General features: G+C 36.5%; 1 protein-coding gene across 2 annotated transcripts in view; it reads right to left on the bottom strand.

Annotated features, from left to right (window-relative positions):
• Positions 1-23,867, bottom strand: part of MET (MET proto-oncogene, receptor tyrosine kinase) — a 112,664-nt gene that overhangs the window by 13,944 nt on the left and 74,853 nt on the right. The window contains exons 9-17 of one of the 2 annotated variants that reach the window (XM_059171645.1): positions 23,119-23,280; positions 22,245-22,344; positions 17,984-18,202; positions 11,193-11,339; positions 9,442-9,598; positions 9,099-9,239; positions 6,341-6,571; positions 3,891-3,971; positions 1,838-2,019 (exon numbers count right to left, since the gene is read on the bottom strand). In XM_059171645.1, the coding sequence (XP_059027628.1) occupies positions 1,838-2,019; positions 3,891-3,971; positions 6,341-6,571; positions 9,099-9,239; positions 9,442-9,598; positions 11,193-11,339; positions 17,984-18,202; positions 22,245-22,344; positions 23,119-23,280 (1,420 nt within the window). The remainder of the gene's footprint in view (positions 1-1,837; positions 2,020-3,890; positions 3,972-6,340; positions 6,572-9,098; positions 9,240-9,441; positions 9,599-11,192; positions 11,340-17,983; positions 18,203-22,244; positions 22,345-23,118; positions 23,281-23,867) is intronic. The other variant, XM_059171647.1, reaches the window with a different exon arrangement.

Here is a 23,867-nt window from a genome sequence, read left to right as displayed (position 1 = left end):
TGGTCAACCAATCTGTGACAAAGCAGAAAAGAATACCCAATGGAAAAAAGACAGTCTCTTCAACAAATGGTGTTAGGAAAACCGGACAGCCACATGCAGAAGGATGAAACCGGACCACTTTCTTTCTTTTTTTTTTAGATTTTATTTATTTAACAGAGAGACACAGTGAGAGAGGGAACGCAAGCAGGGCGAGTGGGTGAGGGAGAAGCAGGTTTCCCACTGAGCACGGAGCTAGATGCAGGGCGCAATCCCAGGCCCCTGCCATTATGACCTGAACCATCCAGGTGCCCCTGAATCACCTTCTTATACTATACACAAAAATAAACTCAAAGATAAAACACCTAAATGTGAAATAGGAAACCATCAAAATCCTAGAGGAGAACATAGGCAGCGAGCTCTTTGACTTTGGCCACAGCAACTTCTTACTGATATGTCTCAGGAAGTAACAGAAACAAAAGAAAAATGAACTATTCGGACTTCATCAAGATAAAAAGCTACTATACAGCAAAGGAAACAATCAACAAAACTAAGAGGCAACCAATGGAATGGTAGAAGATATTTGCAAGTGACATATTGGATTAAGAACTGGTATCCAAAAATCTATAAAAACTTAACCAAACTCATCATCCCCACATAAATAATCCAGTTAAGAAATGGGCAGAAGACATTAGCAGACATTTTTGCAGAGAAGACATACAAATGGCTAAAAGGCATATGAAAACATGCTCAACATCACTCATCATCAGGGAAATACAAATCAAAGCTACAATGAGATCCCTCCTTACACCTGTTGGAACAGGTAAAATTAACAACACTGTAAACAACAGATGTTAGTGAGGATGCGGAGAAAAAAGGAACCCACTTACACTGTGGGTGGGAATGCAAACTGGTGCAGCCACTCTGGGAAACAGTATGGAGGTTCCTCAAAAAGTTAAAAGTAGAACTATCCTATGACCCAGTGATTGCAATACTAGGTATTTATCCAAAATTAATTTATTATTTACTGGGTATATGTATCTAAGGTACAAAAAATACTGATTTGAAGGGGTACATGCATCTGATGTTTACAACAGCATTATCAACAACAGCCAAATAAAGGAAAGAGCCTAAATATTCTTTTACACACACACACATACACACACACACGAATATTACTCAGCCATTAAAAAGAATGAAATTTGCCATTTGTCTTATGCAGATCTCCATGTGGATGGAACTAGAATATATTATGCTAAGTGAAAGAAGTCAATCAGAGAAAGATAAGTACCCTATGATTTTACTCATATGAGGAATTTAAGAAATGAAACAGATGACATTAGGGCAAAAAGCTGAAGCTGATGAGAAGTGGCATATGTGGCTATGTGGCAGAAAGTGTTCCAGGCAGATGGAACAGCAAATGCACAGGTCCTGAGTTAGGAGAGTGGGTGGTAAGTTTGAAGAATACTAAGGGACTCATTTGTAATTAATTCTTCATTGTTTTGTCTTCTGGAGTTAAAACTCCATTCTGCCTCTGTGCTTTGCTGTTTCTGGCACATGGTAGGGACTAAAAAATGATTAAATATACCTATCAGAGGGATGGTAGATCAAGGCAGCTTGCAGGACAGGTAAGAATCACTGTCCCTGGGAAACCCTTCTAGGTACCACTATCTTTCCACCAGGATAGGGGATCTTGAGGTGCAACTGAATTGAGTCAGGCCCTATATATCTGAATGGTAGAAACAATTTACATGTGTTTCTTTAACTAAATGCTTTTAAAAAGGTTCAAAACAGGAACATTTTGGAAGACTGGCTGGCTGACAGGTAGTTTACCAGTTAGTAAGCTTGGTAATATACTTACATGAGTTTCATTTCTAATGAAATTTCGAAGATCTCCATGTTTCATGTACGGTAGGACCACCAGTGGAGACCCCTCACTTCGAAGGCAGATTCCCAAGAGTGAAAGCACATTTGGATGACTGAAGTCCTTCATGATGATTCCCTCCGTCAGAAATTGGGAAACTTCGCCTATGTCAGTGATTCCTGAGAAATTTAGCAGTGGAGACATTAACTTCATTATGGACCAATAAATAATTCGTCAAGTTCAGATAGGAAGAGTTACAGAAAGTAAAACCACATGGATGAATCTTGTCCTGACACCCCATCCTCAGAGTGTTTTTTTATAATACATTTGAGTAAAAGATGTCACCCTGTAATGTGCCTTCAGGTCACCCCCAAACTCTAGCAGTTAATTTGTCTCATACAGAAAAAGAAGAGGGAAGTAGGCCAGTCCATTTCTGCTGTGGCTGTCTAGGGCAAGGGTCCGCAAACTTCTATAAAAAGCCAGAGAGTAAATATTTTTGGGCTTTGTGGGCCATATGGCCTCTGTCGCAAATACTCAACTCTTCCAGTGTAGTGCAAAAGCAGCCACAGACAATTATCTATGAAACAGTCACTGGACCATAGTTTTCTGGTCCCTGGAATAGTGGGGTTTGAAGACCAATTGTCATACAGTATCTAAATAGACTTTTCTGGTATAACATTTTCTAATCATGTCCAGATAGAGATCCTGAGGGCCTTATCCACTAGTCAGCATTGATGAAAGGTTAATGACCTTTAATTTATTTAATTTATTAATCTGACTAGTACAAGTGTCAGTGATGATTGAGATTATATATATATATAATTTTTTTTTTTTAACAAAGCAATGCATTCTGAGACCTGGAAGTCCTCAGGTATTTGGAAGAGAGATTATGTGGATGGGAGAGAGATGAACACACACCAGGGACAAACATGTATTTCCTGATGTTAGAATTGTTCTGAGTACAATGAGCACTGGTACCATTTTGTGAGGCAGATTTACTGATAATCCTTTACAGTTTATAGTTAGGTTTCATATAAACTGTCCCTTTAATTACGTTGTGGTCAGACTTCCAACAAAATCAACCATATAGAACACTGTTCAGCATAGGGACTTATGTAAAAAAGGTTGGAAAACTTCTGTCAATAACATATTTTAGAAGAAAACCTTTTATTTGTGCACCAACAGCTTATTAATTCTGATAAAAATTTGTACTATAGCTGGTTAACACTTTTCAGGCTACTGCAAATTGTAAGCAGAAATTTAGCAATATAAGTAGAAAAAGCAAACACTGACTTGATGTGTGAGACCTGCCAGCAAAGGTGGAGCCAGGAAAGTTCTAGTAGGATGAGTACATGGAGTTGTACAAGATTTATGACTCAATTATGGCTCCAGGTCATCAATAATCTTAATATGCATTAATATCTGGAGGCATTCCCTGTTTCTTAAACAGAGTATACATTCCATTTAATGAAGATTTTCTCAATAACATCTAAAATTTAAAAAAATTCTAGCATTAAAAGAGGTAAAATATGTATATTGTATATGTAGAATACCTTATTCCCCCCAAAAGGCAGATTAATGAGATATTGCCACATTTACGATTTCTCAGTTTCTGCCTACATATTTTTCTCCTATTTGTCTTTTTTCATTTTTAAGTCTTTTTAATGAAAGTTGTGGTAAAAAAATAATTATAGTAATTCTTTTCGGTAAAATGAGTCATTACTGCAGGATGTGCCAACATGGCTCCAATAGTTTCCATAAATGTCACTTGCAAAACAAATATTTTAAGCCAAACACAGTTAAATGACACTCAGTTCATCCAAGAACATCATTTCACCAAACTCTTATTTATGAGGGCTCTGAGAAATAATTTCTGAGGAAATATTTCAATAAGAATTTAGACGAACCAAATTTTCAGGATTAGACTCCTAATTCCAGCAGTAGCTGATTTTTCCACAAGGGAAAGTATAAATCAACATTTTATTATGAACTACTTAATAGTTAGTAAACCATGAAAGTGTACTCCATTGTTAAATTAAGTATCACTTACGATTCAAGGATTTCACAGCACAGTGAATTTTCTTGTCATCATTGTCCAACAAAGTCCCGTGATATACACACCCAAAATGTCCTACATGAAAGGGAATTTGGTTAGTGTTACATTACATTTATTTTTTATTTTTTTTAAAAAGATTTTTTTATTTATTTGACAGAGAGACCTCACAAGTAGGTTAGAGGCAGGCAGAGAGAGAGAGAGAAGCAGGCTCCTTGGTGAGTAGAGAGCCCGATGCAGGACTCGATCCCAGGACCCTGAGATCATGACCTGAGTGGAAGGCAGAGGCTTAACCCATTGAGCCACCCAGGCACCCAGTATTACATTACTTTTAATTAGGCAATTATCACTTGAAAAGCCCTTTATGGTTTTTATTTCCTTCTTTTTCCTACATGGCAAGAAAATACATTGTTTCTTATACTTTTGATTATTAGTACCACTGTGTATGTTTATAAAATATGTAGATGTAAGGTATTTTATCCTAAGATATAAACAATATGCTTATTCAGTACATGGTAAAAAAATTTAGGTGATATAACTGTCACTAAAGGCTAATACAGCAAAATATTCAACCACAGTGGACACTGAACACAAGAGTAACATCTGCCTTATAAAATAAATTTATTATTTCGGGGGCAGCTGGGTGGCTAAACTGGTTATGCATCCTGACTCCTGATTTCAGCTCAGGTCATAATCTCAGGGTCATGAGACTAAGCCGTGCATTGGGCTCTTGCTGACCGCAGAATTTGTTTACGATTCTCTCTCTCTCTCTCTGACCCTCCCCACTGTGCACACTTGCATGCTCTTTCTCTAAATTAAATAAATAAGTCTTAAAAAAAGAAATTCATTATTTTTAAGGATCAAATAATATCTTTAAAAAGTGAAAATAAAGTTTTATCTCCCGAAGAAATACAATAAAAGAAGCTCCCTCTATTCCAGTAAACTAAACTGAAATAAAAATGTCACCATTAGAAATAAGATTAGCATTATAGAATACGGATTTTCCCCATTAGTCACCGGTTAATACGTAATCCAGGTTGGCAAAAACTGAAAGCCAACTGCCCAAATGAAGCAAATTCAGTCTGAATCATTTCATCTAGTTCTCTCTGGCTTTAGCCACATCACTTTCCAATGGTAGCCTTTCATCTAGTGGCAGTAATTTTCCCCAGTGGTGCCAAATGTCTGGTAGCTGTGTAAGTCACTCATTAATTAGTTCATCCATCCAGCCAAGATTCCCTGAGTTCCTAGTATGTGTCAGGCATTAGCTTACCCTTTTAATGTAAAGATGAATAAAATAAAACCTATGCTCTTGAGGGTTCATTTTCTACTGGGAAAAATATAGAAATAATACTTAATATTTACAGAATCACTAATGGTTACTACTTCCTAAGAGAAATAATTGACATTTTATCCCCTTTACTGATGAAAATTAAAAATTCTAATTTTATAATGTATAGAATTAGAACATAATTGGGGAGGCCACATTACCTAAAACTGGCTCAATTTCTGGGATTTATAGGCTAGAAATAGAACTGTATATTACTCTGATGTAAAACAGGTTAACAGTGCAACTACTATTCGGGAAAGGAAACATGCTAAGCATTAAAATCTGGAATTTGTTGTAGAAGAATGTGTGGATGCTATCACAGGAAAATGGGAAAGCTGTGTGTTCATTGAAGGCAGACTGTCCCATCAGCTTCTGTTGCACCACGCTGGCAGATGCCTGCTACCTTTTGCAGCACATATAGAATAAAAAAGATCAGAGGCCATTCAGTATCAATGGCAAAAGCATTTTAGAAAAAAAAAAAAAAAAAAAAAAAAAAGAAGAAGAACGTAGTTCATTCCCTGGCTTCTGGTTGCTTTCTTTTCCTGCTAAATATTTCCTCCAACACTGTGTATGCAAGCTGTTACTGCTGCTCCGGCTGGCTTATTACAAATATTCATCCTCTTTGTATAAAGAAATTGGAGTGCATTGTAGAGATGATATATGTTGCTTCAGATCAGGGGAATGCTATAAATTCCATCTTTTGATGCTGTCCAGCAGTGTACAAACTGCTATAAACCAGAACTTGATAGATTTAGTCACTGTTCTCAGCGTAAAGAAAGACTAGAGGAAGATATGAGTAAAAATATTGGAACTTAATGATTTTCATAGACAAATGCACCTTCCAAGAAACTATAGTTGCCATTATGAAAAAGATGAGGAAAGAATGTGATTTATTTTTCATATGTTTAGGAGATTATCAAGTTGGCTCCCTGCACAGGGGCAAATCCCCATGGATATGATTTGTAGGGCCCTCTTTCTGCAGAACAGAAATCAAGTGCACTTGTTATCACTGCCTTGTCAGCTGCTTTCACCATTGTCTAAGCTCCTAATCTGCAAAGGCAGAAGATAAAATGCTTACTGGAAAACTGTATTTAACAGAGAGTTGAGTGGAAATACTTACCTCTTCCTATGACTTCATTGAAATGCACAATCAGGCTACTTGGCCCAATCACTACGTGCTGGACTGCCTGGACCAGTTCTGGATTTAGAGCACTGAGGTCAATGTGGACAGTATTTTGCAATAATGGACTGGATATATCAGAGTCCCCACTAGTAAGCATAGGGGACAGGTCCGTCAGAGGATACTGTACTTGTCTGCATGATCCATTCTGGGATGAGTTAGGAAACTGGTCTGCAAGATAAAGCAAAGTTATTAAAAACAAAGCGAAAACTCAGTAGAGACTACAACAGGGCAACAAATTAAGTTGATAATGAAGTCTGGATTTTATAATTTAAGGAATGGTAGTTTTATCATTGAATGAGGCTAGAAAAAGGCTTTACGAAAGAATTGGGTTAATAAAAATGATAATTTGGGAAAAGGTACTGGCTTACATATACAAGAGTTGGAACAAAATGTTTATAAATTTTCTTTTAAATAAACTAAGCATTAACTTTGAAACCTTGTTTATTCTCATTTCCTTAGACATTTATCTTTTAAAATATAGCAAAAAGCCATGCTTGAGATTTATTTTTTAATATTCTATATTCTTAAGATTGGGAAGCAGCAAAAGTAGTTTGCTTTTGAGAGAATAGTGTTCATTAGTAGAATTAATTAATATTGCTCAACATCTATATGGATTTCTGGCCAAGGAAAAGTATAGTATAGTGAAATTAGAAATATATAAATGGTTAAATTTTCGGAATTGAAGGCTTTTCACATTAGTGGTAAATTCTCCCCTGCATGTTGATGACAGCAGATATAATGGGATCTCCATTCAGAGAAGCCTAGGATTGGGTTAGTGTGCCATCCCTACTGCTTAATTGAGGGACTTGGAAAGGGATCAGCATTCTTTCTACATTGATCTTTACAACCAAAACTCTCTAAGAGTCTCAGGCAAGGTTCTCTACTGTAAGATGAAGCTTTTTCATAAGAAATTATGGGGTGAAGATAAATTTCTTAGTGAGAAAGAGGGCAGAGAAGCCACCAGCTGCATTGCTCTTTCCACTGGGAATCCAAACATAACAAGGAGACGGCATCATCTCTGCAACTGATATGAAGACGGACAAGGCAGGGTGTTGAAATATATCAGTATAAAACATGGGAAGAGGCGAGAGGGTTTGGAAGGGTCCCTGTTGGCACTAAAAGATAATATAGCTTGTTTGCAAATGGCCAGGAAAATCAGAACCTGAGAGTGGGGCATAAAAAGAAAGTTGATGGTACTCTATTTTTAATCCACTGAGCCACCCAGGCTCCCCCTACTCTGACTATTCTTAACCCTGTTTAAGCATTTTTAGTATTTACCATAGTGGACAGCTTAGTTATTGTCAATTTGGCTAAAGCAGCAAATCTCAACAGTGGTTCCACAAAAGCTTTGGGGGCCACTTATAATTATAGTAACTAACTGGAGATAAGACAGATACATCCTTACAGGAAGGATGCAGAAACTCAGGTGGGCACCTGGAATGTTGGATGGGCCAGGGAAGAAAGAAGCCTAGCTGGGTGCCTGGGTTCCTTTACCAGGCTCTGTCTGCTTCCATGCTTGAAGGTTCAGTGTAGGAAAGGTAATGAAACTCAAGCTTCTCAGCAATGTTGAGAGAGGTTTGTTCAATAACAAGGTTGAAGGATTAGATTAGCTTTAAAAAGAATTACTTGTGAATTGTAATGACTCAGATTAGAGCTATTAAGTGTCAAACATAAAATACTAATAGATGTAAATTTCAAAGCTATAAACTGGGTTTGATTTGTTCATGTTGTTAAGGGCATGGATTTTCAAAGGCAAATGGAGCCATGTGGGCAAAGACAGTATTTATATGTATCTCTATAGAACTAATATAAGCTTCAAAAATTAAGAGGCAGTGAAGGTTGAAAAAGTTAAAATATGAAGTGCCTCATTGCTCTTGTACTTGTTTTGATGACCAATTTCTAGTTTTCCAGTATCTCCAACCATCTGTGACTCATTTTATTTGTCTAATGGTAAATATTCAACCAGGGAAGGGCTTGTACCTGACTCACGTCCTGGAACTTCTAAAGATAATGAAGCAGATACAATACAGACATTTTGCTTTTACCAGGAGATTTGAAGTAAAACAATGTGAAATTCTCTGGTTAACCTGACCAGTATTAGGCCTAGTGTCTTGCAAAGCAGATGGTGCTAACCACTCCTTTTTAAATGGCATAATTGAAGGTTTTTATTGGATAAGACTCAGAATATATTCAAGTCCTAGAATGTTGGTGGGTAAAAGGCTGTGTACTGACAGCTCATTGAGAATCCTTTAAAGGGATAGTAAAGGTAGAAATTAAATGCTTGAGGATTAACAGGTTAAAAAAAAAGTATCAGTGTCCACTTATATTTAAATAAATATAAGGTTTGTATCTTAAAGATTCCTGGGTTGTTAAAGAGTGCTTCACAGTTTCTTAGCATTGAATTCAGATGATGAAGACCTTACCTTTGCAAAAATGATTTTTAAAATTAAAATTTTTGTGAAAGGAAAACTTAAAGACTTTAAAGATCTAATGCAATATGTAAACGATTCCATTTAAAAATAAGAGCCTTATAATTCTGTGTCAAATTAAATACTTCTTAGGCCAAAGAAGATGTAAATACTTCTTTTTTATTTTTATAAAAACTTATTAAGGCAAAACCAAAAATAAAAAACAATGCCACAACCCACTGAGGTATATGTATAGGTATTTCTTAGAACGATAAACTGAAATATACCTTCTGGAAAAGTAGCTCGGTAGTCTACAGATTCATTTGAAACCATTTCTGTAGTTGGGCTTACACTTCGGGCACTTACAAGCCTATCCAAATGAGGAGTGTGTACTCTTGCATCATAGCGAACTAATTCACTGCCCAGATCTTAAAACAGAGAGAGAGAAAGAGCTTGTTAAAGACTTGGCTATCATGGGTCCCAGTAGACCTTGACCCAGTAACCAGAACTCATGGGTTTGTGGATTGCATTTAAGACAACACACATGAATTGATGGCAATTTTAAATTGTAATGACTGTTTACTCGATGTAACTTTTTAAAGCAAATAGTAACAACAACAAAAAGTGCACCTTTAATTTGCTTTCTCCTTTTCAGCCACAGGAAAAGCCCAAGTAATAATAAGACTATTAATGATATTGAGATAACACCAACAATCAATCCTGTGAAATTCTGATCTGGTTGAACAATTACTTTTCCAAGGATGGTTGAAGAAACTGCTTGCTTCCACTAAAAATGACAAATACAGAAAAACAAGAATTTAGCCATGATAAATACAAAATGTACTACACAGGTTGAATCACTCTCCTTGGACCCCAGTACTAGCTGGTTATTAATGTTCTAGAAGTGGCATAATTGCCTTCAGAGCAGTAAGATAGTCCTTAATTCTGTTTCAGTGTTCAAATAATTAAGGGCTACTGATCCCTAAAGTACTTATATGACACTTAGCTGTTTGTACTTATAACTAAGTATTAGGGATGAAAAGATAAATAAAATCCAGTTTTTGATCTTGAGGAACTAAATTATAGAAAGGGAGACAAATATATAAATAAGTGATAACACAATATGAAATGCACCTTAGAAGTATGAATAATCAGTAAGAAACAGACCACTGGACATTCACTCTATCTTGAAGGGCTAGGTAGGGGGCAGAGAAGACTTTTTATAAGAGGTAAATAATCACATGGAATAATAAAGTTGCAAAATATTTTTATTCTAGTTTTGAGACAAAGAAGAAATCTTTGAGGATCCTTCTGGCTTTAAAATGGTTTGATTTTTAGGATTTATGGTCCTTTAGAACTTCAAACTCTGATATCATGATTCAGCTTTAAATTTTAGAATATTTTTGTATTTTCTTATTTCATTACTCTCTCCCCTCCATTTTATAATTTTTTAGAAGACCTCAGGAACCCTTTAAAATTAACTCATTCTTGGATAAACAAAATGTGGTCTATCCATCTGATAGAATATTACTTAGCCTTAAAAATAATGAAGTTCTGACACATACTAGAACACGTATGAACCATGAAAACATGCTTAGTAAAATAAGCCAAACACACAAGGACAAATACTGTATGATTCCACTTATATGAAATATTTAGAATAGGCAAATTCATAAAGACAGAAAATAGATTAGAGGTTACCCAGGGCTGGGGAAGAGGAGGGAATATGATAGGATGGCTTAATGGTTCCAAGGTTCCTCTTTGGGGTGATGAAAAAATTTGAGAATTAGTGGTGATGGCTGAAGAATACTGTGAATGTAATTAATGTCATGGAATTGTACACTAAAAAACAGCTAAAATGGCAAATTTTATGATACACATACTTTGCCATAATTTAAAAAATTAATAAGGTAATACACTCAAAACCAGTGAACTGTACACTTTAAGTGTATGAGTTGTATGGTGCAACATGAAAGAAGTTAATATATAATAGTTTAAGTCCTATTTTACTTTGTTCTTGCATTTGAGGTCACTGTCAAGATCAGCAGTATGTTGGCTCTGGCCTCCTAAGAAGTGTGGGGAGGGTACACTGGGATGTGCCCTTATCCCTCCTGAGAGTTACAATAAATTTTGGCAAAAGCGGGGGATGATGGAAAGGGAGTGTGGTTAGGAAGGACTTTTGAGATCTACTCTCTGGAGCTTGGGAAGGAGACAGTGCAACAAAACCTCACTAATTCTAAAATAACAACTAAGAATCGAGGCTGAGCTGATGAGCCAAAGCCAACACACAAATGAGCTTTAATGATTTATTTTAAGCCTGCAAGTGACATAATTACACTGGCATCTTTATTTACATCATGAGAGAAATGCAGGAATCCCACCTCTATATTTAGCTCGTTGTTCAACTTCAGCAGGTCATTGGGGACCTTGCATAAAACGGCTTCAGAATCTGAGTATATAGTCTCACAGCTCTTATTTCCAACTTTTAACACTTCACCTTTAACTGCTTCAGGGTCAATATCATTTCCCTGAAAGGAAAAAAGAGGTTGTTAACACTTCCCAGTTTTTCAGGAATGCTAACAATTGTGAAAGAACATAAATATACTGCAAACATAGGCCACATTGTTTGCCAAGGCATATGATTTTATGATACTCATTTTTGTGGGATTTGGGTAGTTGCAAGAGAGCATGGCCATTTTGGGGTACTAATTAGGATTCACAGCAAAGAGCTTTTTATTATTTTTTTAGATTTACAAGTAATCTCTACAGTCAACATGGGGCTCGAACTTACAACCCTGAGATCAAGAGTTGTATGCTTCACAGACTGAGTCAGCCAAGTGCCCTTACAGCTTTTCTATACAAATCCGATTTTAGAGCAAAGGAGAGATTTTTGTTCCACACCCTTCCAGCCAATGACCTCTTACGCATAATCAGCTTGTTTTTTTTTTTAAACTAGAAGAAATATCTTAAGCATTTTATTTTTACAACTGGCAATTCAGTATATGGTCTATCTTATTATTATATTCAGTTATATAAAGAATGAATCATTGAACACTACATCAAAAACTAACTGAACATAACCACCTTATTAATGTCTTTAGGGGGTATCAGTGGTTGGCAAAAAGGAAATACTAAGAGATTCAGTTGTTCCACTAATACTGCCTCATGCAATGACACAGAACCTTGGTTTTACTTTTAGAATCGTATTGAAAGAGCTTTCCAAAATAGTGATATCTGGGGCCCATCTCCAGAGATTCTGAACTAATTGATCTATGTTAATGTATTCCTTTTGTGTTTGAGTTGGGCAGTTTCTTTTCATCCTACCTGAGAAGCTGAATCTTACATATAAGTAAATTCATTTTTACAGAAATTTCTGTGAGATGCCATATAACTAACCCTCATTAGGATTTGAGAGCATGATTACATTATTTTGAACACTTAGTTACATGAGTATTTAAAAAAAATGCAACTAGACATACTTAGTTAATGAAGTAACTATTAGGAATTTTAAAAATACCAATATTTTGTTGAAGAAACCAATGATTAGCCTTGGGAAAGAAGTGAAAATGTAGGCACAACTTCTCATATCAAGACTTAATGAATACAGTTGTTTATTGAAAGTTAAAAGGAGAGTATATCAAAACATATTACTATTTTTCTTATGGACAAAGAGCAGCCAGTAATAACAACAGTACTGCTACTGTGTTTTGTGTGATCTTTAGTACTTGGCAAACTGCTTTTATGTACATTGTCTTACACGGATTTCAGTAGATTGGTAGGTCAGAAGTCATTCTGGGAAAAGAAGTTAAAAGAAAATACTTCTTTCTAAAATGAATCCGGAGTCTAAGAAAAAAAATGCATAGAGATGAACCCTATCCTTCTGTTTTTTAGATATTTCTAGAGGCAGTATGTGTATGTCATTGAACCAGGTCAGCCACACAGGGCAATTCAACATAAAAACACATAAATCTAACAGGTCACTTTGGGGCTCCAAATGACAACTTGTTGGTTAGGTCTGACGAGGGGTAAGGCACTCACTCACGTATTGGAGGGAATTCAGGGAATGACAAAGAAAAGAGATTAAAGAGTGGCAGGGCTTGATTTATGAGGGAATGACTAAAATGTGTCTTGCTTGCTTAGATGATAACCAGGGCTGGGGGAAGGGATGAACATACTGCATTTGCCTTCCAATACTCCTTTTAGGCACAGGTCTCCTTGGATGTGCATAAAGGCTTCCACTAAAACAAAAACAGGCCACTCAGCTAACACCGAACCCCTTTTCATTTGTGTCTAGTAGGGAACATATAAATCGTGACATACAAGTAATTACTATAAGCTTTGTATGTGTAATTGTTTTAAAAGTTTACCACCCAAGATGTCACAAAAGGGATACGGGCCATCTACTACTATATGCAGAGGGCTCTGAATCAGAAAAAAGTAAAAATAGATAGAGGGTCCTTTTTTTTTTTTAAAGATTTTATTTATTTATTTGACAGAAATCACAAGTAGGCAGAGAGGCAGGCAGAGAGAGGGGGGAGCACTGAACAGAGAGCCCCATGTGGGGCTCAATCCCAGGACCCTGACATCATGACCTGGGCTAAAGGCAGAGGCTTTATTTTTTTTATTTTTATTTTTTTTAGATTTTTATTTATTTATTTGAAAGAGAGAGATCACAAGTAGGCAGAGAGGCAGATGACAGAGAGATAGAGAGGAGGAAGTAGGTTCCCTGCTGAGCAGAGAGCCCGATGCGGGACCTCGATCCCAGGACCCTGGGATCATGACCCGAGCCGAAGGCAGAGGTTTTAACCCACTGAGCCACCCAGGGGCCACAGATAGAGGGTACTTTTTGTCATTTAAAATAAACATATCTTTATGGAGTTGTGGGAAAAATGCATATGTTTAGGACTTTTTAAATTTACTTTTAATTTTTTAATATTAACTATTATTAAAATAGAACATATAAATTAGCTCAGTTCCCCAGTCATTAAAATGGCAATATACTCTTTTAAATAAAGCAGTGCAGGAAAAACTTTCTGGTCTTTAATCCCCAACACAAATAGAGCATTTTAGAATTATAATTATCTCATTTTATCTTGTAAGGATAGCCCCCCGAGGTAGATATTATTGTCATTCCAGCTTTATGCATTGAGAACTTAGGTTCAAGAAGGGACTAGGTCATGAGGCAAATCAAATTTCATCTGATACAAAATCTGCTTATCATTTACTCTGTGTTAGACACTATTCTAGTTACTAAGAATATAAAGGTAAACAAGAGGTTTTTCTTTTCACTGTAATGTTAAAATAAATACTTTTCTAAAGTGAAAACTAATTACTCCTAATGTGTTATGTTAGGATGTCCCTTATTCCTTTCATCTCCAACTCTGGCCAGGTGTGACTCGGTGTTTCTATCCAGGATTCAGGCCTGGGGACCCATGTCTGTGCTGGTTACAGAACACAGTAGATGGTGACAGTAGGTAGAATTGGAAAACAGCATAATAGCAGGAGGGATCTTACAAGATTTCAGATATCCAGGTGGCCACAAGATTGAGTCTGGGAAAGCCAGCTAAAGCAATGAGGTGCAGGTTGGTAGAAGACCCAGAGAGGCAACAGTCCAGGGAGGTCCGCAAACAGAAAGTCAGCGCAAGTTGGTGCTGATAGGGTCAGAAGGGGGAGATTTACACTTCCTCCAGAGGATATGAGTCCCTCTGTTTAGAGACTAGGCAAAAGAACCTTCACAGAAGCCTTCCAGGGACGCCTGGGTGGCTCAGTTGGTTGGACGACTGCCTTCGGCTCAGGTCATGATCCCGGAGTCCCGGGATCGAGTCCCACATCGGGCTCCCGGCTGCATGGGGAGTCTGCTTCTCCCTCTGACCTCCTCGCTCATGCTCTCTCTCACTGTCTCTCTCTCTCTCAAATAAATAAATAAAATGTTAAAAACAAACAAATAAATAAATAAATAAAATCTTAAAAAAAAAAAACAACGGAGTTCCACAGGATATTAATAAGCATTTGCAAAAATTTCCTGGTCATTTGGGAAAAGCTGCATGAACGAAATTAAAATGGTTTCTTCATTGCCAGCTGGGGCACTGTAAAACTACTAATCTTCCTGCACCCCCCACCCCCACCCATTTTCCTGATTTAGCTCATTTTTCCAGACTGTACCTCTGAAGCATCGCGATGACCATATACATCAATATGCTCCAAAATAACATAAATCCCCAGGTCAGTGTCAGGTAGTCTTTGTTCCAGCATTACATACTGTACTTCTCTACCTTCCATAAAATATGCTCACGCACAAATGTCACATAATAAGATAATTATGGAAAAAAGTAGGGTTTCTTTACAAATATCTAAAAATCAATTCTGCTTAAGGAATTTAGAGCTATCTCACCTAAAGAATTGTATAGATTATATACCATACGATATATACCATATGATAGAAAATTTTGTCTGTTATGAAAGGTATTTTGGTATATATTAAATGAAAGTTGATATGAAAATCTACTGTAAAGATGAGATTTGGAATCGAGAGATGTGAGTCCTAGTCCTGCTATTTGCTCTGTAAGACAAATCACCCAAGCTTTCTAAGCCTATGTTTACTTATTCGTAAATGGGGATAATCATTACTGGACCTCTAAACCACATGGGTCCATATGAGTCTGAAATGAAATAATATACATCAAAGTACTATGTTGACTAATCTTCCAAAAATATGTGAGCTGCTATTGACATAAACATTGTGTCCTGGTGTGTACTCCAAAGGAGGTGTCTACTTTTGATGACCACTGTCCACAATTTGTCCTGACTAACTTGAAATCGTGGCCATAAACTACCTCCCACATCAATGGGATTTCTGGTTCATTCTGAGGGATAATTGATCCTTGGTCTCTGTTACATTTTTATTGATCCAAACTTGGCTGACCCTCTTGGTCATGGTGTACTGCTGACTGAGGCAATTCCCACAACTAGGGCTGGGGACTATCACAATCTCTTTTTAGCCAGGGAATTTCTGTAGGCATGGCTGATTGAGGACCATGAACTCTCGGCAATAAGGAACAACTTCTCTCTAAACACATAATTCTCTCCATAGCTTTCACTGATGGAATACAAACCTACTTCACACTCATGTTTTGAACAGTAATTGGACAAGCACAACATGAAATAAAATGGCATTCTTTCTTTTGATAAAAACAGTGCACTGCATGTCTAGAAGAGGACTTTTCTCATAAGGTTTGCTTTTGTTTCTATCCCAAGTGAGGCAGAGGTTTTAATGTGATCAACTTTAGAAACTGATAAAGGGTTAAATAGCTGTCACATAATCTTTTCTTACACCTTAGATTTCCTCATGTATAAAGAAAATGGACTATGGGAGACTGAATGATGATACCAAAATAATCCCCCTAAATCACCCTTTTCTCCCCAAACTGTCATTCTGTGACATGACAGATATTATACACTTGTTTGAGAAAAGAGTCAGAGAAAAAAAGAAAGTGTTTTGTGTCTGTTTCCAGAGACTCCCTTGGGCCATGCTGGGAAGAGCATTGAAAGGCTGAGGATGATGTCAAATCATGTTTTTTTAGGTCCAACAATTTTGAAGGACATTGAATAATTGGTATTTAATTTACAGAAAAAGAAGTTTTCACTTCTATATAAGACTGTGCTTGGAAGGGTAGATAAAGGACCATTTATTTCTAATCCTTCCATCAGAGATAGAGGAAGAGAAATATAGAGTTTATCTGGGCGTAAAAACATTTGCAAATAAACCTTTGTTTTCATTAAGAAAAACCAAATGGAATCTTTCAAATGGCAAACACAGTAATTGTTGAAAGCAAAAGGTCACAGTAGATTAGTTTTATTGAAAAAAAAAAAAGAAGTGATAAAAGCTCTTTCTCCTTTTCTAAAACTAATTAAAGAAGCAGATGAAAGAACTTTGCTGTGGTAAACATGCTGTTCACTGAAGCAGGCTTCCATTTAATTTCATGCTGGGCTTGCTTAATTATTGTGCAAAACACAATTCGAGGTGAGTAAACTTATATGAGTATGAACGTGTGCACGAATTTGGCTAAAGATAAAATCTCGTTGAAAAAGCAGAAAAACTTTAGCAGAAATGTGTTATTACTTAGATGGAGATGATCTACAGGAACATATATCTAAACAAGGATTATCCTATTACTTTGTATTTGTTCATATTTGCATTCAGGCTATCTTTCAGGGGAAAGTTCTGAATGTCTAAAACAACATAGTGAAGGGTAAGTATTTTGCTCTTTCTAGTGACGGGGCTACTGATAAAGTCTTGATGATTTTGCTGTTTTACTATTACTTGAAATAAAAATGACCGAAGTGACATAAGACAGCTGTATTCTAGTCTTTGTTTTGCCATGTCCCATCACTTGTCAAGCCACTTAACCTCTCTGCATTTGAGTGTTCTCTGTTTGCAACAGGCTGGGTTAGAAGAGATAATTTGTTATTCTCCAATTAAATTACATTTAGAGGTTACTATATTCCTACAGTAGAGGAAATCCAGCTCCATTTAGAAATCAGTTTAGAGATGACCATACCCAGATACAAAATTCTAAGTACTACAAGGAAGCACAGAACTACAACTGATGCATTTACTTTCTTTCTTTTTTAAAAAATTTTATTTATTTATTTGAGAGAGAGATCACAAGTAGGCAGAGAGGCAGGTGGGCGGAGGAGGGAAGTAGGCCCCCCACTGAGCAGAGAGCCCAATGCAGGGCTCTATCCCTGGACCCAGAGACCAGGACCTGAGTCAAATGCAGAGACTTAAACCCACTGAGCCATCCAGGTGCCCCATGCATTTACTTTCAAGGTTCTTACCTTTTATCTCATAATGAGCACATTTAGGTGTCCAGGGAAATGTATAACAGCAGCAGAATGATACATTACAGGCAGACTATTTAATAGATTGTGTCCCACATTTGCTACTTTTTAGTACACACACAAGAAAGAATTTTTAAATGCTTCATTAAAAAGTAGTCCATGATTATACTTAACTTTTAGTCTTATGCCAAAAAGATTTGTTTTACAGAGTTTAGATATTCGCTGATGTAGTATAAGATAATGACCCAGTACAACAATTCTATTCAGACAGCTATGAAGTCAATTAAGTTCAAGTTGAAAATTTAAGAGGGCATTTTTATGCATTTCTTACCTTAATTTCCAGTACATTTTCATTGCCTATTGAGATCATCACTGGCTTTTCAAAAGGCTTAAACACAGGATTATGTACATAAATGAGATCAAAGTATTTGGAATGGATCCCATCTAACATGAAAAAGGCTTTGGTTTTCAGAGGGAGCTGCAGACTCAGCTGTTGCAGTGAAGGAGTTGTACAGCAGATTATCTCTGAATTAGAGCGATGTTGACATGCCTATAGTAAGACACAATTATCCACTGTAGACAGAAGATAGCTTGACAACATCAATAGCAACTTCCACATTTCACTGTTTTAGACAATCAATTAAAAATATGTAATATTTGAAAAAAAATCAGCATTTAATTTCTTAATGTTGAAGAACACATTTCTGGTAACATGAGAGATGCAAAATTATCCTAACACAATCTTTAAAGGAGCACAGGGCTTCACTGGCCTGGAATAAGCTATTCTGATCTAATTGAAGATGGCTCTCCCTCCTCCATCAATTTTATTTTCCTTAAGATGACAGGACAGTCAGTCACCTGGAGGGGACTGTCTCTTTGTTTATGAAACAGAAATGGCAGCGTGAGAGCTGGACTTTGTGTGATTAGAAGTCCTTGATTCACACCATACCTCGAAAATAAGTTGTGAGAATCCAAAGCCCTTAGAAGGAGACTCAGTGTCCTCAATTAAGAATTAAGATTAAAATGTTACTCACAATGTGTGATACTACATGTTAAGAACTTTGCCAACTACTGTGCACCATACTGATGACATTATAATTAGCTATGTAGTCAGGTCATCTTATTAATGTGTTTCAAGCTATCAATTTTTGATGCCAGGTTCTGTGCAAAATACTTTATAGGCTGGTCTCATTTCATCCTCAAAACAGTCCTAAGAGATAGGTACTATGATTCCCCACATTTTACAAATGAAGAAACAGCTTTTTGAGCTAATGTCAGGTCACACAACTCTGCATGGCAGAGTAGGGAACATAAATCCTAGGCCATTGGCTTAAATTCACTGCCTTAACCCTGTGCTCTATGACTTCTTACTCACTCTATATTCTATATCAGCAGATCTTTTCTTATACTATTTTACAAAGGCTCTGCTTTTATTACTTCATGTGCTTTTATCTTTCACTTCAAATCTTCCCCTTTGGAATTCTGATTTATGGAAGTTTGGAAAATGTGGCTTCCTCTCGATTGTGCTTAGACTAAACCAGCAACACAAAGTGGCACATTTGAGGTTAAATGGTTGCATTTTTTCCCCCAAGAAAAAGACAAACAAGCAACAACATCCTTAGATTTCCTTTTCTTTGACAAGTAGAGTTGTAGATATAACAATTAGTTATGCCCACAATAGAAAAAGGACTCAGGATATACATAAAAAGCACAAGCAAAATTGGGTATTCTATATTTTCTTCTAAAAATAATTAAAAATAATTATTCTACATTTTAAAATGCATGTTATAAGCAGATAGAGAAAACAGATACATACAGACACATACAGACAAAATGGAAACAAAGTATTAGTTTTATGTCAAATTCATATTATAAGGCCAAAAGCTATTTATTATCATCTTGAAACATGGAAATGAATAATTTTACTGCCAACACAATAATTCTCTATTAACAATAAAAATTTTGAAAACTATACAATAAACTGCTGGCTTCTGCGCCATACTGTGAATTAATTAATATTAATCTTGTTAAGATGATGTATTTTTATTTTATTTTTTTTAGTATTTTTTATTTTAAAAGATTTAGAATTTGTTGGACTTAAAAGTTATCATGGCTGGATCGGTATATCTAAATCAGATCTGGCCAAGAGTTTTTATTTGTTTTTTCTTTTTGTTAAAGATTTATTTATTTATTTATTTGACAGACAGAGATCACAAGTAGGCACAGAGGCAGGCAGAGAGAGAGAGGAGGAAGCAAGCTCCCTGCTGAGCAGAGAGCCCGATGCGGGGCTCGATCCCAGGACCCTGGGATCATGACCTGAGCTGAAGGCAGAGGCTTTAACCCACTAAGCCACCCGGCCCCCCCAAGAGTTTTTATTTGTTAAATAATAAATGGGTTCATGGTCATGGTCAGCTTCAAATTCTATAAGCACCAAGAAACACACAGTTCTTTATAAGGAATTTTCCAAACAATAGTCAAATTGAATTGTTCATTCTCACCTAATTCTAATATATTCTTCTATTGTGATAATACATTTGTGGTGAAAACAAGAGAAGTTTACATTTCCAGATACGTAGAGGTAAGATTTTTATCTTCTATCACTGTTTGAATCTTCCTTGGGTTATGGAACTCATGTTTAACATCTAGGAGGTTTTTAAAGAAATGTTTGATTACAAATGAATGAATAAAGCCAAAAGGTGTCTACATGTCATCATAATGGTTATGAGGGAGAAGGAAATTTAGCTATAATTTTAATAACTTGGGCTCAGCATGATTAAATAATAATTTCTCAGATTTCTAGATAGTCACACGCCAACACCAAAAAGGGTACTCTTATTTTGTTAATGAAAAATTGTTCTGTTTAGCTGTGGAGAAGTGATACTCTTTAAACTAATAGCAGTGGTGTTCTAACTTTATTTGTGGCCATGTGTGGGGATTGGTTTTAAAGCTCTCTACTTCATCCGGTAACTCCCTGGAGTACAATCTCGCAGGAATATGATAAAAATCTAATAATACTCTTTAGAGGTGATGCAATATGGCTGATAGAGAAGGTCAGGAAAAATCTCATTGGAGATGACCTTATTGTTTGGTGATTTGGCTTGACATTTTTAGCCCCAAATTGGTTTTTGTAATTAAAGAACACTGTGGCCTTAGTCTTCAAGAAATATTGGATGGAGAATCTAAAAGAAAGTGCTTTAATTCAATCTATCACCTGCCCAATTGAGACCCTGCTTGAAAGGGGGCACTTAGAACTTTCATTTTTAGTTGAGTGCACAAGTCCAACTAGATTATGGTATTTTATATTAGAGAAAAACATCAACAAAAATATGAAATCCTTGTAAATAACTCCAACCTTCCTAAAGTCTAAACTAAAATTACCATTTCAATGTAATCTATATAAATTGTTAGGCCACAAGATAGGTCAATCACTTTTAAGGAGGCCTTCGTTTAATTTTAATCAACTTTGCAAATAAAAGAAGGGAAGGTAGAGAAATACCAAATAACATACACTCTAGGACATCAGTCTTCTAATGGTCTTTCTCATTATTTGATAACATGCTAACAAAGGTACAAGAAGAACAATAACAACACTGGGATGTAAGATGTGTGCTGCCATTTAGAAAAACAAGGATGCTGCAGCAAGATTAAAGCAAAAGAGCAATGTTCTTTGGTACCTTTAAAAAAGGGAGAGAAGAATTCTATGGACTGAATGTTTGTGCCCCTCTCAAAGTCACATGTTGTAACTCTAATCCTCAGCACGATGGTATTTGGAGATGGGGCCTCAGGAAGGTCATTAGGTTATAAGAATTGAGTGCTTATGGAGTTAGTGCCCTTATAAGAAGAGATTCAAGGGGCACCTGGGTGGCTCAGTGAGTTAAGCATCTGACTTTGGCTCAGGTCATGATCTCAGGGTCCTGGAACTGAGCCTCTCTTGGGCTCCCCACTTAGCAGGGATTGCTTTCCTCCTGTGTCCCTCCTTCTCCCCACCCCCCTGGTTATGTGTAGGCGTGCTCTCTTGCTCTTTCTTTCCTCTCTCTCTCAAATATTAACAAAAAAAAAAATAGAAGAGACCCAAGAGAGCTTGCTTCTCTTTCTCTTTCTGCCATGTGAGGATGTAATCCCAAGGTGGTCTTCTGCAAATCAGAAACCATGCCCTCACCAGACACCTGGATCTGCTGGTACCTTAATCTTACACTTCCCAACTTCCAGAACTGCGAGAAATAAATGTTTGTTGTTTAACATTTATTGTTAAACACCCAGTCTACGGTATTTCTGTTATAGCATCCTGAACTAAGACAAGGAATGACGAAGTTTCTATCTGTATCAACTATCTTTAAAAACACTGTCTCAAGTTGGTAATCATCATTTGTGTCTAGCATTGTATGAGTGTGTGTGTGTGTGTGTGTGCATTTTATGTTTGCCTGAGGCAAGATAATTTTAGTTGTTTTATAAAATATACTGTTGGATCTGTGTTGCAAGGAAGGTAACTAGCAAAATTAAAAGCAAAACCCGAATGTCCTATATACCCAGAAAGCTAGTGGTAAAAGCAGGGATGCAGAGTTTTAAGCACAACCATCTCTCAAAGCACTTACCACTGTAAAGTTCCTTCTTGCTTCATGTACATTTATTCCCATCCTCAGGACACTAACTGAATGCAAGTTTTTTCCAATAGCTGTTATTGTGCTCCCACCACTGGCAAAATAAAATAGAAAAACAGTAATATTGAGAAGTCCTTTCTCTACCAAGTATTTTAAGAAAGAAGTTAAATTATATCCCATGTAGTGACTGAAATTTACAGTCACAACCAAAGTCACATGGAAGTTCTGTGGTAACTATTTTTTTGGAAACAAAGTTATTGAACTTGAAAATATATTTTAAAATTTCTATTTTATAAGTTGAAGAAATGTATTTTTCTTTTACTCACAAAATATACAAAAGAAATATTTTTTCTCTTTTAAAAATAAATCCAAATGAAATGAACTTAATTATTATTAGACAGAATTGATGGAAACAAGGCAGACTGAACTGGGCCCAAAGAAATACTTATTCAAAGGAAGTCTGGTATGGGAGAAGGTTGTGTCCAAAGTAGGCAGAGCAAAAATACACTGAAGAATGGAGGGAAAAAAGGTAACTCCACTTTTGGGCACTAAAGTTAGTACAGACTTGATATGTACATAATGTAATTACATAAATACTAAGGTGTCACATTAAACTGTTGCACTGAAATCCATTTAACATGTAATAGAGTAGGATAAAAAGTTTCTTGGCATGAACCTAGCAATGATAAAGTCAAATTGTACTCAGAACCTGAATGTAGTTTTCACTCCTGAATTAGAAAGGTGGCCTTTAAAAGAAATGCAACTGCATCAAAGCTAGAGATAAAACTGCAATTCCTCTTGACTATTTGACAGACAAATCATTCTTATGTTCATTATTTTCTTACACTCATCAGAAGCTTTTACTTACCTAATAAAAGATTTGGTTGGATGAATTGCATAGACAATGGGGTCTTCCTGGTAACTGAAGCTGTTCATCTCTCGGTTGGCTAAGTCAATTTTCAATTTAATGGGAAACTCAGTTGGAGTGGTTTGAGCTGGGGTATAACATTCGAGAATACTATCTGACACACTGAACAAAAAAATTAAGAAAATTGACCTTAGCTGTTAGATGCACATATTTTAGAATTATATGCATAAATCAAAAGTGTATCACTCATTGGCTCCTAAATGAGAATTTCCAGATGTGTTAAGAAAAAAGTTCTTTTTTGGGACGCCTGGGTGGCTCAGTTGGTTAAGCAGCTGCCTTCGGCTCAGGTCATGATCCCAGCGTCCTGGGATCGAGTCCCACATCGGGCTCCTTGCTCAGCAGGGAGCCTGCTTCTCCCTCTGCCTCTGCCTGCCTGTGCTTGCTCTCGCTTCTCTCTCTATGACAAATAAATAAATAAAATCTTTAAAAAAAAAAAAAAGAAAAAAGTTCTTTTTTTATTTTTAAAGATTTTATTTATTTATTTGACAGAGAGAGATCACAAGTAGGCAGAGCAGCAGGCACAGAGAGAGGGGGAAGCAGGCTCCCTTTGAGCAGAGAGCCTGATGCGATGCGCGGCTGGATCCCAGCACCCTGAGATCATGACCTGAGTGGAATCATGACCTAAGCAGAATCATGACCTAAGCGGAATCATGACCTGAGCTGAAGGCAGAGGCTTAACCCACTGAGCC

This window comes from Mustela lutreola, chromosome 4, assembly GCF_030435805.1.
Source record: "Mustela lutreola isolate mMusLut2 chromosome 4, mMusLut2.pri, whole genome shotgun sequence".
In the NCBI taxonomy this organism is placed as follows: Eukaryota; Metazoa; Chordata; class Mammalia; order Carnivora; family Mustelidae; genus Mustela; species Mustela lutreola.
The sequence above is the reverse complement of the archived record's forward strand: the minus strand, read 5'-3'. Positions and strand labels throughout refer to the sequence as shown.